The sequence below is a fragment of the Sturnus vulgaris genome, chromosome 25 (genome assembly GCF_052056855.1).
Source record: "Sturnus vulgaris isolate bStuVul1 chromosome 25, bStuVul1.hap1, whole genome shotgun sequence".
Classification (NCBI taxonomy): domain Eukaryota; kingdom Metazoa; phylum Chordata; class Aves; order Passeriformes; family Sturnidae; genus Sturnus; species Sturnus vulgaris.
Genome location: NC_142267.1, coordinates 1591859 through 1608630, shown reverse-complemented (window position 1 = coordinate 1608630; position 16772 = coordinate 1591859). Strand labels below are relative to the sequence as shown.

Here is a 16772-nt window from a genome sequence, read left to right as displayed (position 1 = left end):
GGTTTATACAATGTATAGGAAGGTTTGTATCGTGTACAAAGGGGATTTTGGGGAATAAAAATCTGAAAAAAAACCAAAAAAACCAAATCCTGGTGTTTGTTCAGGGGGGGGAAATGGGAGAAAATTCCTGCAGGAAAGGAGGAGGGGGGAAAAAAATTTTATTTTCATTTTTTTGGTGGTTTTTATTTATTTATTTTTGGGGCAGGGTTTCATTTTTTGGGTTTTTTTTTTTCATTTAAAAATTTTTTTTGTCATTCTTTTGGTGGTTTTTATTAATTTTTGGGTTTTTCATCTTGGGGGGGGTTTCATTTTTTAATTTTTTTCATTTTTGGTATTTTTTTAATATTTAAAGGCTTTTTTCATTTTTTTTGTGGTTTTATTTTTTGTTGGGTTTTTTTGTATTTTTTTTTGTGTTTTTTATTCATTGGGGGGTTCCTTTTGGGTTGGTTTTTTTCATTTTTAATTTTTTCCATTTTTTCGTGGTTTTTATTCATTTTGGGTTTTTTTCATTATTTGTTTTTTTTTTTTCCATTTTAATTTTTTTTCATTTTTTCGCGGTTTTTATTCATTTTTGGCTGGTTTTTATGTCATTTTTTGGTGTTTTTTATTCATTTTAGAGGGGGGCTGTTTAAATTTTTGGGATTTTTTTTCATTTTTTGGGGTTTCCCCTGTGGCTGGTGACGATTTTCCGTTGCTGCTCCGTTATCTCCCGATTTATTTTCATCTCCACATCCTCCAGAATGACTCAGTCTTGCCACAGGAAGTAGAAAAATAAGAAAAATAAACCCAAAAAAGTCACTGGAGGTGCTCAGAGCTTTGCTTTGGGGGGTTTTTTTCGGGTTTTTCCAGGTTTTTTTTCCCAGCTTTTCCATCTGGAAATGTCGGATTTTTTTAGGATTTTCCTTGTGGAGTCACCAAATTCAAAGGCAAAAAAATTAAATTTTCCATAGGGGGAGGCTGGGTGGGGTTTTTGGGAAGGATTTTGGTGGATTTGGGGTTTCTGGGAATGTCGGATTTTTTTAGGATTTTCCTCGTGGAGCCCGAAAAGGGAATTTTCAGGGGGTTTGGGTGGGTTTGGGGTGAGGATTTCACTGCAGTCCTGGCCAGGGAATGCTCCTGTCCTGCCTCTTCCCCTAAAACCCATCCTAACCTTCCCCTAAAACCCATCCTAACCTTCCCCTAAAACCCCTCCCAGCCTTTCCTTTTTCCCTAAAACCCCTCCCAGCCTTTCTTTCAATTCCATCCCAAATCCTTCCCTAAACCCATCCCAAACTCTCCCCAAACCCTTCCCTAAAACCACCTCGACCTTTCCCTAAATTCCATCCCAACCTTTCTCCAAACCCTCCCCAAATCCACCCCAATCTTTCCTTAAATTCCATCCCAACCTTTCTCCAAACTCTCCCCAAACCCACCCCAATCTTTCCTTAAATTCCATCCCAACCTTTCCCTAAACCCATCCTAAACTCTGCCTAAACCCTATCCCAAGCTTTCCCTAAAACCCACCCTAAACCCATCCCAAACCCTCCCCAATTCACCCCAATCTTTCTTTAAATTCCATCCCAACCTCTTTTCCAAAACCCCATCATCCCTTCCCTAAAACTCATCCTAAACCCATCCCAACCCTTCCTAAGCCCATCCTAAACCCATCCCAAACTCCCCAAACCCACCCCAACTTTTCCCTAAACCCACCTCAACCTTACCCTAAACCCATCCCAACCTTTCCTTAAACCCCATCCTAATCCTTCCCTAAAACCCATCCCAACATCTCTCTTTTCCAAAATCCCATCCCAAACCCTTCCCTAAGCCCATCCTAAACTCTCCCCAAACCCATCCCAGCCTTACCCTTAACCCATCCCAACCTTTCCCTAAACCCCATCCCAAACCCTTCCCTAAACCCATCCTAAACCCATCCCAACCTTGCCCTAAAACCCATCCTAACCCCTTCCCTAAACCCATCCTAAACCCATCCCAACCTTTCCTTAAATCCCATCCTAAACCCTCCCCTAAACCCATCCTAAACCTTCCCCTAAAACCCATCCTAAACCCATCCCAACCTTACCCTAAACCCCATCCTAAACCCATCCCAAACCCATCCTAACCCTCCCCTTCCCCCGCACCTGCCACCTCAATTTCTCACAGCAAAAACACAAATTAATTTCTTTATTTCTCCTTTTTTTTTCCCCGCACCTTTTGGGGCTTTTTTTTTTTTTCTTTTCTCTTGGGGTTGTTTTTTTTTTTTTTAACTTTTCGAGCCTCTGGGGCCCCGTCAGGTGACGGAATTTTCCAGTCCCGGCTCCTGCCGAGCTCTGCAGTCAGCTCTGACCTTTTGGCGTTTCTCGGGATTTATCTGCCGGCCTCATCTCCGGGGTTTTCTCAGCAGCTCCGCCTGTGCCTGCTGACATTTCACGGCTTCCCCCTGCCCTGCCGGGGCCCCAAAGCACAAAGCTCAGCTTCCCACCCCCAAAACCTCCTGCCCACGGGAAGGTTCCTCTGCTTTGGGCTCCAAAAAGTGGGGAGTCCACGAGGAAAATCCGAAAAAAATCTGATTTCTTCCAGAAATCCTCACCCCAAATCCATCAAAACCCCGGGCTCCTTCCCAAAATTCACTCCATGGAAAGATTTCCTTGCTTTGGGCTCTAAAAGTGGGGAGTCCACGAGGATAATCCTAAAAAAATCTGATTTCTTCCAGAAATCCTCACCCCAAATCCATCAAAACTTCGGGATCCTTCCCAAAATTCACTCCATGGAAAGATTTTCCCCTCTTTGGGCTCCAAATTTGGTGACTCCATGAGGAAAATCCTAAAAAAATCTGATATTTCCCAGAAACCTGGAGTGAAATCCTCACCCCAAATCCACCAAAACCCCTCTGAGCACAGCCCTGCTTTCCTCTAGGAAAAATTCCCCTTTCTGGGGATCAGAGATTCCAACCATAAATTCAAATTTGGGATGGAAAAATAAGGAAAAAAACATCCCGGATTTCCCTTTTCCACACCCTGGGGGTACCAAACTTTTTTTTTTAGGGGGGGGGGGGGAAATCTGTGGATTTTTGGGAATTTCCTCATCCAGAGACATCCCAAGGAATATTTGAGGGATTTGGAGCCAGATGGGGAAATGAATTTTAATTATGTCAGGGGAGGTTTTTAGGTCGGGATTTCCTCATGGAAAAAAGGGTCAGGATTTGGAAAAAAGGAGAAATTCCCATCCCTGGGGGTGTCCATGGAATTTCTGGATACTCAGTGAGGGTCGGGGTTGGATTCTGATCCTGCAGATTTCCCAACCCAAGAATTCCTGGGAATTCTCTCTGCCCACATCTCCTGGACCCTTCCCCATAATTCCATAATTTCCTTTTTTTTTTTCCTGGAGCCCCGGTTTTGCTGAGCTGTGCAAGGGATGGAATTTCGGAGAAAGCAAAAGGAACCAAACCCCTCAAAAAAAAAAAAAAAAAAAAAAAAAATCATCCCAAAGAAAAGAAAAAAACCCACCCCCCCAAAAAAACGAAAAAAGGAAACCATCCCAAAAAAAACCCTGAGAAAAGGAAATCATCCCAAAAAAAACACCCCAAAACCGGAAACCATCCCCCCCAAAAAAACCCAAAAAAGGAAACCACCCCAAAAAACACCCTGAAGAAGGAAAGCATCCCAAAAAAATCCCCCAAAAAGGAAACCATCCACCCCAAAATAATCCCCCAAAAAAGGAAACCATCCCCCAAAAAAAGGAAACCACCTCAAAAAACCACCCCAAATAAAGGAAACCACCCCCCAAAAAAGGGAAACCACCCCCCAAAGACCCGGGGTCCCCCCAGAGGAGCCTCTCAATCCGGGGCCGTTCTCGCCCTCCTGGCCCGAGCAGGCGAGGGGAGAAAGCCCCGAGCTCCTGCGGCCGCCCAGAAATCGCTCACGGGAGATTGAGGACGGGTTAGACCCGGCTTAAAGTGCCGGCTAAACCCGGTTTAAAGTGCCGGCTAATCCCGGTTTAAAGTGCCGGCTAAACCCGGTTTAAAGTGCCGGCTAATCCCGGTTTAAAGTGCCGGCTAAACCCGGCTCAGAAATGATTTTCATTTCTGCACCGCGGAATTTTCACCAGGGCAGGAGCTGGGATGGAATTGCCAGAGGATTTGGGGTTGGGATGGAATTCCCAGAGGATTTGGGGTTGGGGTGGAATTCCCAGAGGATTTGGGATGGAGTTCCCAGAGGATTTGGGGTTGGGATGGAATTCCCAGAGGATTTGGGGTTGGGGTGGAATTCCCAGAGGATTTGGGATGGAGTTCCCAGAGGATTTGGGGCTGGGATAGAATTCCCAGAGGATTTGGGGTTGGGATGGAGTTCCCAGAGGATTTGGGATGGAATTCCCAGAGGATTTGGGGTTGGGATGGGATTCCCAGAGGATTTGGGGTTGGGATGGGATTCCCAGAGGATCCGTGGCCGCTCTGTCCCCGCAGGGGCAGTGGGAGGTGTCTGGAAGGAGCTGATTTTTCATCTCCCTCCCAAGCCCGCCCCACCCTGACCCCACAGCCCCAAACCCAATTCCCTTTAACCCCGATTTTACCCCAAACCCCTTCCCAACCCCAAACCCCGATTTTTTGGGGCCGTCCCTGTCCCTGCCCTGCCCCCCACGCTCCAGCTCTGCCATTTGAGCCCAAACCCAAACCTTCCCCCGCCCCCCCAAAAAAACAGGAAGAGCTCGGCCACAAAAACCCCGGTGCCGCCTCCACAGCGGGGACAGGGACCTGGTGGCACTGCCAGGAACTGGTGACACCTCCAAGAAGCTGGTGACACTTCCAGGGACCTCGTGGCACTTCCAGGAGCTGGTGGCAGTGCCAGGCAGGGGTGGCAGTGCCAGGCAGGGGTGGCACTGCCACGGAACTGGTGGCATTTCCTAGAGCTGGTGGCACTTCCAGAATCTGGTGGCATTGCCAGGACCTGGTGGCATTTTTACGGAGCTGGTGACACTTCCAGAAGCTGGTGGCACTTCCAGAAGCTGGTGGCACTTACTTTCAAGACCTAGTGCTACTGCCAGGACCTGGTGACACTCTCAGGACCTGGTGACATTCCCGGACCCGGTGACACTCGAGGATCTGGTGGCACTCCCGGAGCTGGTGACATTCTCAGGACCCGGTGACACTCTCGGACCCGGTGACACTCCAGGATCCAGTGACACCCCCGGACCCGGTGACACCCCAGGACCCGGTGTCACCCCAGATCCAGTGACACCCCAGGACTCGGTGTCACCCCAGGACTCAGTGACACCCCAGGACCCGGTGTCACCCCAGGATCCAGTGACACCCCATAGCCGGTGTCACCCCAGGATCCAGTGACACCCCAGGACTCGGTGTCACCCCAGGACTCAGTGACACCCCAGGACTCGGTGTCACCCCAGATCCAGTGTCACCCCATAGCCGGTGTCACCCCATAGCCGGTGTCACCCCAGGACTCGGTGTCACCCCAGGACTCGGTGTCACCCCAGATCCGGTGTCACCCCAGATCCAGTGACACCCCAGGACGCGGTGTCACCCCAGGACTCGGTGTCACCCCAGATCCAGTGACACCCCAGGACGCGGTGTCACCCCATGGCCCCCGGGCAGCTGTGGCTGCTGCTGGCGCTGCTGGCCGGGCGCTGGGCGCGGCCGGGCCGGGCCGGGCAGTGCCAGGACGGGGAGACGCTGCGGGCGGTGTGGGGGGATGGCACCAAGTGCTGCCCCAATTGCACCTGGAAGGCAGGTGAGCCAGAACGGGCCGGGAACTGGGGGAAAATTGGGGTTAATTGCGTGTGAATGGGAGTAAATTGGGTTTAAATTGGGTGTAAATTGGGATAATTGGGTGTAAATGAGAGTAAATTGGATGTAAATTGGGGTAATTGGGTGTAAATGGGAGTAAATTGGGTGTAAATGGGGTAAATGTGTGTAAATAGCAGTAAATTGTGGGTAAAAGTGTGGAAATGTGTGTGAATTGTGTGTTGTTGTGTGTGAATTGTGTGTAAACAGCAGTACATTGTGTGTAATTGTGGGTAATTGTGGGTAAATGTGTGTGAATTGTGTGTAAGTTTTGTAAATTGTGGGTAAATGGTAAATGTGTGTAAATTCTGTGTAAATTGTAAATTTAGTGAATACCTGGGTGTAAATGGTGTCTGAATTGTGTATAGCTCTGTGTAAATTGTGTGTAGTGAATAACGGTGTGTAAATGGTGTGTAAATGGTGTGTAAATGGTGTGTAAATTGTGTATAACTGTGAGTAAATTGTGTGTAACTGGCCCGGGAAGGGGCTCTCTCTTTCCCTGGGAATATGTGGGACAATTTCCTGGGATTCCTTCTTTCCTTCATCTCTTTCCCTGGGATGGGAGGGAAAATTTTCGGGATAATTTTTCAGAGGAAAATTCTCTTTCCCTGGGATGGGAGGGACAATTTTGGGATCATTATTCCCAGGAAAATTCTCTTTCCCTGGGATGGGAGGGAGAATTTTGGGATCGTTTTTCCCAGGAAAAATCTCTTTCCCAGGGACAGGAGTGACAATTTTTGGGATCCCTTTACTCCAGCCCCCCCCCCATAGCGGGGTGGAATCGCCCCCTCCCCCTCCTCCTTTTTTTTCCCAGCCTTTTCCCCATGGGAATGGGAATTCCCACCTTTGGGAAAAGCGGCTTTAACCCCTTCCTGCCCGCAGGACCCCGTGTCCCCTGCGAGGCCGCGCGGGACCACGACTGCAAATGTCCCCAAGGGTTCAGCTGCGCCGACGAGCCCTGCCAGTACTGCCAGAGAGTGCCCCGCTGTGGGCCCGGCTACCAGCCCCACAGGATCGGTAACCTGGGATTGGGATTGGGAATGGGAATGGGGCTGCCCCGCTGTGGGCCCGGGTACCAGCCCCACAGGATCGGTAACCTGGGATTGGGAATGGGATTGGGAATGGGATTGGGAATGGGAATGGGGCTGCCCCGCTGTGGGCCCGGCTACCAGCCCCACAGGATCGGTAATCTGGGATTGGGATCGGGAATGGGATCAGGAATGGGGCAGCCCTGTCTGTGGTGCCCTCAGCTGTCCTGGAATTCGGGATCTCTCCCATTCCTGTGCCCCATTCCCATTCCTGTGCCCCATTCCCATTCCTGTGCCCCATTCCCATTCCTGTGCCCCATTCCCATTCCTGTGCCCCATTCCCATTCCTGTGCCCATTCCCATTCCTGTGCCCCATTCCCATTCCTGTGCCCCATTCCCATTCCTGTGCCCATTCCCTATTCTTCTCCATTTTCCATCCCCATTTCCCCCATTTCCCATCCCCATTCCATTCCCCATTTCCCCATTTCCCAATCCCACTCCCAATCCCATTTCCCCATTTTCCATCCCCTCATCCCCATTTTCCCATTTCCCCATTCCCCATTCCCAATCCCATTCCCATTTTATCCCCCCACAGGAGAGGTGAGTTTCTTGTTCGAGTGCCAGCCCTGTGAGAACGGGACCTACTCCAGCAGCAGGAACGACTGGTGCCACAACTGGACTGAGTACGGCACAATTAATAACCCATAATTAATGATTAATAACTATTATCATTAATAATTACTGATCACTCATAGTTAACAACTAATAACTACTAATAAGTTCTAATTATTGTTAATGAGGTGTTTGCCTTCTTTGAAAATAGGAATAATAGTATTAGTGTTAGTATTAGTAATTAATAGTAATAGTAATAACAGACTGAGTATGGGTTTATTGATATTCCCCTTATTTGAAAATAGGAATAATAATAGTAATAATAATAATAGCAATAATAGTAATAATAACAGTAATAGTAGTAGTAGTAATAATAATAATAATAATAATAATAATAGTAACAGATCGAGATTTTTTATATCCCTCCTTTGGAATTAGGAATAAAAATAAGACTACTATGATAATTATAATTTTAAAAAATAATAATTTAATATAAATTAATGTTGAAATGCCAATGAAGGTGTTCAATACTGACATCAACAAATCCAATTGAATCCAGGATGATCATCCTGAGATTAATTGATGATTTTTTTTAACTGAGCAAGACCTGGAATTTCACTTCTTAGTCTCAAGGCAGAGTTTAACCAAACTCCCCAGTTTAAACCCCCTTAAAGTCAAGCTTGAAATGCTGGAAAAATTATTCCAAACAAATTCCAAATCCATGGAAAAACCAAGGGGCACAAAATCCAGGCTGGGGGAGGAGCCCAAACTCGCCCTGCTCTGCTCCAGGAGGGGGAAGGAAAACCTTGGGAAGAGCAGGAGGAGGAGAAGCAGGAATATCCCAAATCCCCGAATCCCAAATCCCGAATTCCAAATCCCGAATTCCAAATCCCCAAATTCCAAATCCCCAAATTCCAAATCCCCAAATTCCAAATCCCCAAATTCCAAATCCCGAATTCCAAATCCCCAAATTCCAAATCCCCGAATCCCAAATCCCCGAATCCCAGATCCCTAAATTCCGAATCCCCAATCCCCAAATCTCGAATTCCAAATCCCCAAATTCCGAATTCCAAATCTCAAATCCCCAATTCCAAATCCACCAAATTTCAGATCCCAAATCCCAAATTCCCGCTTTTTTTTGCAGCTGTGAGAGCAGCGGGTTCGTCACTCTCCGGGCAGGGAACAGCACCCACAACTCCGTGTGCAGCTTACCTGTGCGAGCCCTGGAGCCAGGTACTGAGAAATCCCAAAAAACAGGGAGAAACCCGGGAAAAATCCCGGGAAAAATCCCAGAAAAATCCCAGAAAAACCCCAGGAAAAATGGGATGGGAATGGCTGGGGACAGGCTTTGTCCACTCCTCCCAGGAACTGGTGCCTCTCTGATCTTTCCTTTTTCCTTTTCCTTCTCCCTTCTCTTTTCCTTTTCCCCTTTTCCCCTTTTCCCTTTCCATTTTCCTTTTCCCTTTTTCCCTTTTTCCCTTTTTCCCTTTTTCCCTTTTTCCCTTTTTCCCTTTTTCCCTTTTTCCCTTTTTCCCTTTTTTTCTATTCCCTTCTTCCCCTTTTCCTTTTCCCTTTCTCTTTTTCCGTTCCCCTTTTCCCTTTTCCTTTTCCCTTTCCCCTATTCCCATCCCACAATTCCCTTCCCTCTTTCCCACAAAATCAACCCCTACACTCCCCCCCCCCCCTCCTCTCCATCAACACAACCCAGTCGCGGAATTCCTGATTTTTTTTCATGGAATCCCGTTAATTCCAGCTCGGGTTCTCCTGGAATTCCCGTCCAGCACCATCCTGGCCATCCTGACGGCCGTGGCCGTGTTCGTGCTCATCCTGCTCACGTTCCTGCTGCACTTCTGCATCTGGAGCCTCCGCAGGGACAAAAAATTCCCGGAGGAAGGTCGGGAATCCCTGGGATGGGGGGAGGGATAAAAGGGTGGAGAAAATGGGAAAAATCCGAATTTCCTCTGGGATTTGGGGCAGGTGCCCGGAATCACCGATCACCCAGGCCGGCGTTCCTGACAAAAATGAGGGTGTGATGGGATTTTGGGATGGAATTTTGGGACCTGGGAGGGTGGGTGGGGAGTGCCTGGAATGGAAATTCCAGAGAATTTCTGGCTGCCCCTGGATCCCTGGAATTGTCCTTGGAGCGCTTTGGGATAGTGAGAAATGTCCCAGCCCATGGATGGGACAGAACGGGATCAGGAATTCCATAATTCCCTGATCCCTGGACAAAAACTTCCCAGCTGGAGGTGAGGGATCCCTGGGTGGGATAAAGGGATGAAATTAATGGGAAAAATCCGGATTTCCTCTGGGATTTGGGGAAGATGCAGCACTTCAGGAATCACCCAGGCCGGCATTCCTGACAAAAGGGAGGGTGTGATGGGATTTTGGGATGGAATTTTGGGACCTGGGAGGGTGGGGAGTGCCTGGAATGGAAATTCCAGAGAATTTCTGGCTGCCCCTGGATCCCTGGAATTGTCCTTGGAGCGCTTTGGGATCGTGGGGAATGTCCCAGCCCATGGAACGGGATCATCCCAAAATCCCTTCCAACCCGTCCCACTCCATAATTCCCTGATCCCACAACTTGGAAGAGGGGCTGTGCATCCTGCCTGGGCTTTTCTGGAATTCCTGGAATTCCAGAATTCCTTTTTTTAAAAAAAAAAAATTTTTTTTTTTTTAAAATCCTTTCAGATTTGGGTCCGAGCTTCCCGCGGCCGCGGCCGCCGCTCCCGGGGGAGGAATCCTACAGCATCCAATTCCCGGAGGAGGAGCACGGCGACAAAACGGCCGAGGAAAAACTTTCCAGCCTCTCCCTCAAAGTCTACAGCGAGCTCGGATAAATGGGATCCTTCCCTGGGATCACCGGGAATTCGGGAATCCCAAAAGGAAAAAAAAAAAAAAAAAAAGGGAATGGGATGGGGGTGGATTTAGGGGTGAGATTGGTGTTGTTTTTTTCCCTCCCCCCCAAAAAAATTGGAATTTCGGGATAAAATCCTGCTGGTTCGGGCTGGGGTTGGTTCAGGAGGACACCAGCAGGGATTTCCCAGGATATCCTGATTTCCAGGATTGGGAATAGCGGCCACATCTCCTGCTTTTCTCTCGGTTTTCCAGCGCCGATTTTGTCATTCCCAACCCCGTTCCAGCCTCTCCCAATCCCAAAGATTCCCTCGGGTGCTGCCAGGGATTTTCCTGTGCAGGTTCTTCCAAGGAAAATCAGGAAAAAAAAAAAAAACAACCCCAAAAGGAGTGAAGCTCATCCAGGGAATGGTCAGAGCTCCAGAAAAATGGAGAGAATGGGAAAAAAAAAAAATCCTGGAAAACGCTCTCGGGTGGAATTTTGGGATTTCTGTGGGGCCCTTCCCGCTTTGGATATTCCAAGATTTGATGATGTAATCCCGGCAGGTTTTGGAAGTTTTTTGGGCTGACCCCTTGTGGAGACGCCGATGCCAACATCTGTATATTGCTAATTAATTAACGATAATTACGGATAATTATGGATAATCCAGGACGAGTTTCTCCTGCTGATGGCAGTGGGAATTCCCGGGATTTCCGAGGAGTTTCACATGGATTTCAAACTCTCCTGGGTGATCCCTGGATTTCGGATCAGCTCCAGAGCTCGGGGAATTTTCGGGATAAGGGATGGAGGGACAGGACCCTGGGAATGGTTTCCCGCTGGAAAAGGGCGGGGTTGGGGCGGAATTCCGGGAAAAATCCCCTGGGAGATCCCAAAAAGGCTCCCGGAGAGCTCCAGCAGGTGATGCTGTTTCCCTGGATTTGGGAATTTCCTGCGGGAACAAAAACCCCCAAAAAATCTGGGCTGGGAAATTTCTGATTCTCCGGGAAAACTTGGGAAATTCCAAGGCAAAAAAACCTCATTTAACAAAGTTGTATTTTTTTTTTCTTTTTTTTTTTTTCTTTCTTTCTTTCTTTTTTTTTTTTGTTTTTTTTTTTTTAATTTGTCTCTCAACTCTGGTGTCATTCCCAAAATTATCCCGAGGAAGCTGAGCCTTCTCCCCCTCGGGATTTTTATCCTAATCCTGGAAAGAGCAGAGCCTTGGGCTCACAGGAAAATCTGGGAAAGGATCAAAATCCCATTTCTGGGGCATCAAAGTTCCTCCCTCCAGGAGCAGGATCGGGATCCAGGAATGAGAAAAATATCCCAACAAAAGCCACGAAATTCCACCCAAATTTTCCCTTTTCCATCCAAACCCCAGCTTGATTTTCCCCCCTTTTCCCAAGCCTTTGGAATCAGAGCTGGGAATGTGAATTCCAGAGGGAATTAATTAAAGATTGACCAACATTTCCTGGATAATTCCCTGGATAAATCCCAAAAGGGCCCTTCAGAGGCACCGCTGCTTTTATGGCTGCAGTGAGGAAATCTGGGAATTCTTTCCCTTTTATCATCAAAGGCCACTGGGATAATCAGGATCTGTTCCAGCAATCCATGGAAATGGAATTTTCCAAGGAAAAAATGAGCTCCAAGGGGGGGCTCCAAGAGATTTTTCCTTGGAATTCTGCCTGGAAGTTTCCAGAAAATTCCCATTTTTGGTCCAAACGGGCTCGTTTTGTTCTGATCCAGACTCTGGCTGCTCTGATTTCAGGGATCCCACGGGATCATCACCCCAGTTCCCCATTCCCAGCTCCCAGTTTCCCCATTTCCCACTCCCAGTTTCCCATTTTACACTTCCCAGTTTCCCATTTTACACTTCCCAGTTTCCCCATTCCTATCTCCCAGTTTCCCCATTTCCCACTCCCAGTTTCCCCGTTCCCAGTTTCCCCATTCCCCATTTCCCTCTCCCAGTTTCCCCATTTCTCACTCCCAGTTTCCCATTTTACACTTCCCAGTTTCCCCATTCCCAGTTTCCCCATTCCCAGTTTCCCCATTGCCCATTCCCAGTTTCCCCATTTCTCTCTCTTCCCTTTCCAAAGCCTGGCTTTGGGGGGACACTGAGCAAAGGGGGGGACACAGGGGAAGGGAGGGGACAGTGGGACACAAGGGGGACACGGAGGGAAAATGGGGACAGTGAGGGAAAATGGGGACACAGGAAATGGGGACACGGGGAAAGGAGGGACAATGAGGGAGAAAAAGGGAAATGGGCAAAAGGGGGACACTGAGGGAAAATGGGGACACTGAGGGAAAATGGGGACACTGAGGGAAAGGGGGGGACACTGAGGTGACGGGGGGACATCGAGGGAAAATGGGGACACAGGGAAAGGGAGGACACAGGGGAAGGAGGGGACACTGAGGGGAAAAGAAGGGAAATGGGGACACTGAGGGAAAATGGGGACACCGAGACACGGGGGGACACTGAGGGAAGGGAGGGGACAATGGGACAAAAGGGGGACACTGAGGTGAAGGGGGGACAATGAGGGAAAATGGGGACACTGAGGGAAAAAAGGGAAATGGGGAAAAATGGGGACACTGAGGGGAAATGGGGACACGGAGGCAAAGGGAGGGGACAGTGAGAGAAAAGGAGGGAAACAGGGAAAAGAGGGGACACGGGGAAAATGGGGACACGGGGAAAGGAGGGGACACTGAGGGAGAAAAAGGGAAATGGGAAAAAGGGGGACAATGAGGAAAAATGGGGACACTGAGGGAAAATGGGGACACTGAGGTGACGGGGGGACATCGAGGGAAAATGGGGACACAGGGAAAGGGAGGACACAGGGGAAGGAGGGGACACTGAGGGGAAAAGAAGGGAAATGGGGACACTGAGGGGAAATGGGGACACTGAGGGGAAATGGGGACACCGAGACACGGGGGGACACTGAGGTGAAGGGGGGACAATGAGGGAAAGGGAGGGACAGAGGGAAAAGGGGGACAGTGGGACAAGGAGGGGACACTGAGGGGAAATGGGGACACAGGGAAAGGGGGGACACTGAGGGAAGGGAGGGGACAATGGGACAAAAGGGGGACACTGAGGTGAAGGGGGAAACAATGAGGGAAAAAGGCGGGAAACGGGAAAAATGGGGACAGTGAGACAGGGAGGGGACACAGGGAAAGAGGGGACAGCGGGACAAAAGAGGGGACACTGAGCAAAGGGGGGACACAGGAAAAAGGGGACACAGGGGAAGGAGGGGACACTGAAGGAAAAGAGGGGACAAGGGGGGAAAAAGGCGGGAAACAGGAAAAATGGGGAATGAGACAAGGAGGGGACCCTGAGGGGACATTTTGGGACCCCAGGGGACATTGGGGACACCCTGAGGGGCGCCGGTTCCTTCTCCCACCCTGAGCAAAAAGGGAATTTTCAGGGATTTTCAGAGAATTTTTAGGGATTTTCAGGGAATTTTCAGGGATTTTTCAGGGATTTTTCAGGGATTTTTCAGGGATTTTCAGGGATTTTTCAGGGATTTTTCAGGGATTTTCAGGGATTTTTCAGGGAATTTTTGGGACGAATTCTTCCACTCAAGGGAATTTTTCCCCACTTTTTTTTTTTTTTTTTTTTTTTTTTGCCAAGACAAAAGTTCCCCAAATTGCTAAAATTAATATCAAAATTCATGAATTCTTTTTATTAAATCAAGGATTTGGGTTTTTTTTATTTCCACATTTCTGCCAAGGAAAAATTACCTAAAATCCCCTCCATGAATTCCAGCTGTGAAACTCCAGGAATTGTTCCAAAAAGGGAATTTTTTTTTGTGGGATTTGTGGATTTGTGCCCTGCTGAAAGTGTCTAAAATTTATATGAAAATCCATTGATTCTTCTGATAAAAATGAGAATTTTTTCAGCTCACATTTCTCCAAGACAAAGGTTATAAAAATTCCTAAAATTAATATGAAAATTCATTAATTTTTTTTTTATTAAATCAAGGATTTGGGGTTTTTTTTCCACATTTCTACCAAGGAAAAATTGCCTAAAATCCCCTCCATGAATTCCAGCTGTGAAACTCCAGGAATTCTTCCAGAAAGGGAATTTTTTTTTTGGGATTTGTGCCCCGCTGAAAGCACCTAAAATTTCTAAAATTAATAGAAAATCCATTAATTCTTCTGATAAAAATTAGAATTTTTTCGCTCACATTTCTCCAAGACAAAGATGATAAAAATCCTAAAATTAATATGAAAATCCGTTGATTTTTCTGACAAAATCAAGATATTTGGGGTTTTTTTTCCACATTTCTACCAAGGAAAAATTGCCTAAAATCCCCTCCATGAATTCCAGCTGTGAAACTCCAGGAATTCTTCCAAAAAGGGAATTTTTTTGGGGGATTTGTGCCCCTCTGAGGTCGTGCCCGTGCGATTGACGGCATTACCAGACAGTATTAGACAGAAATACCCAGATCTAACTTTGCCTGGTAAGACAGCAATCAGCAGGCTCCAAGAAATTCCCTTTTTTTTTTTTTTTTTTTTTAATTATTAATTATTATTTTTTTTTTCCGCCTCCAACATTGGAAAAACACTCCGAGGAAAAACTCTCAGCAATTCCCAGGAAATCTTGAACTCGTCCCGTTGGTTTTTGAGGCAGGGAAATGATGGAAATTCCGATTTTTTAAAATTTTTTTTCCCCCAGGAATTCCCTCTGGAGCAGCTCCCAGAAAATTTAGGATGAATCCAGAAATTCTCCTCGCTCGGGAAGGGTTTGTGGGGTTCAGCCCCCCCAAAAAAAGTTCCCAAACCACCCCAAAATCCAGAGATGTGGGAAGGGGAAATCAGATGGGAAAGGGAAGGAATTGAAGGAAAAGGGAAATTTCTGGGTTTTTTTCTGGATCTGGGATGGGATTTCCCCTCAGCACCATCCCCAGGACAGTGGGATTTTCCATTGGGATTTTCATTGGGATTTTTTAGTGGGATTTTCATTGGGATTTTCCATTGAGATTTTTCATTGGGATTTTCATTGGGAGTTTTCAGTGGGATTTTTCAGAGGGATTTTCATGGGGATTTCCACTGGGATTTTCAGTGGGATTTTCATTGGGATTTTTCAATGGGATTTTTCATTGGGATTTTTCAATGGAATTTTCACTGGGATTTTTAGTGGGATTTTCCCATGGAATTTTCATTGGGATTTTCCCATTGGGATTTTTTAGTGGGATTTTCCATTGGGATTTTCCATTGGGATTTTTCACTGGGATTTTCCATTGGGATTTCCATTGGGATTTTCCATTGGGATTTTCCATTGGGATTTTCCATTGGGATTTTTCATTGGGATTTTTCAGTCTCCATTGTTTGGTTTTTTTCCCCCAGGGTCACATTCCCCATTGGAATCTTCTCCTTTTTAAAATCAGGATTTATTTCCCCAATTCCAAGTTTAAGGAGGGGGATGGGCCCCCATCCCATGGATTTACGGGCTCGTTAAAATTCCAATTTCCAGAATTCCTCCCCCATTTCCTCCAGGGCCTCCTGGAGCAGTTACTCATTAACACCGTGCCTTAATTAATCACCCCCCCCCCCCCTTCCTCCTTTCCTGCTTTTCCTGGGAATTTCAACCTCCAAGGGCAAACCCAGCTCATTCCAGTGTGGATTTAGGGCAGCTCCTTCCAAGCTCCTCACACGGAAATGAAAATCATTTTATAGGAATTATAATTTCAATTTTGAATCTTTTTCATTATAAGCCGTTTCTGATTTTCGTTATGAACCAATTAATTAATTTTTTCCCCCCCCCTGATTTCCATGTATTATCCAGGAATTTTTAGCCAGGAATCTTAAGCCTGGTTTAGTGCAAAGCAGGGAAAAAAAGGATTTCAAGTTTTTTAGGGATGAGGGGAGAGAATTCCAGGCTGGTTTGGGTTGGAACTTGAAAATCATCGAATTCCAAGGATTTTTGTGTTGCTAATTTGGAATTTGGAGTGAGGGAAGGGATTAACTCCAGGAAAAACCTCGTGGGGTTGGGATTTAATCCCAAATCCAATCCTTGGAATGCCATGGAAAGAAAATGTGAAATCTGGGAATGGGAGGAATTTTTGGGATGGAAAATGGGAATCAGGAGGAATTTTGGGATGGAAAAGGGAAAATCAGGAGGAATTTATGGAAAAGGGGCTGAAATCTGGGATTGGGAGGAATTTTGGGATGGAAAAAAGGAATCAGGAGGAATTTCTCCATGGAAAAGGAGCTGAAATCTGGGAATGGGAGGAATTTCAGGATGGAAATGGGGGAATCAGGAGGAATTTCTCCATGGAAAAGGGGCTGAAATCTGGGAATGGGAGGAATTTTGGGATGGAAAAGGGGAATCAGGAGGAATTTATGGAAAAGGAGCTGAAATCTGGGCTTGGCTTCTCAGGGAGGAATTCCCATCCCTGGAAGTGTCCCTGGAATTCCTGGGTGTGGCTCTCAGGGACAAGGTTGGATTCCTTGGGTTTGGATTCCGGCCCTAAATGATCCCAGAATTCTGAGGATGGATCTGAACTCGGGAATTCTGGCAGGAATTCTCATTCCC

At 47.2% G+C, this 16772-nt stretch overlaps 1 protein-coding gene across 1 annotated transcript; it reads left to right on the top strand.

The window, feature by feature from the left end:
* The first annotated feature begins 5544 nt into the window (after positions 1 to 5544).
* TNFRSF18 (TNF receptor superfamily member 18) lies at positions 5545 to 11307 on the top strand. The gene is made up of 6 exons (XM_088178616.1): positions 5545 to 5717; positions 6653 to 6787; positions 7394 to 7481; positions 8555 to 8643; positions 9164 to 9304; positions 10099 to 11307. Exons 1-6 carry the CDS (start codon positions 5567 to 5569, stop codon positions 10245 to 10247), a joined length of 753 nt encoding a protein of 250 aa, XP_088034742.1. The 5' UTR covers positions 5545 to 5566; the 3' UTR covers positions 10248 to 11307.
* The last annotated feature ends 5465 nt before the right edge of the window (positions 11308 to 16772 follow it).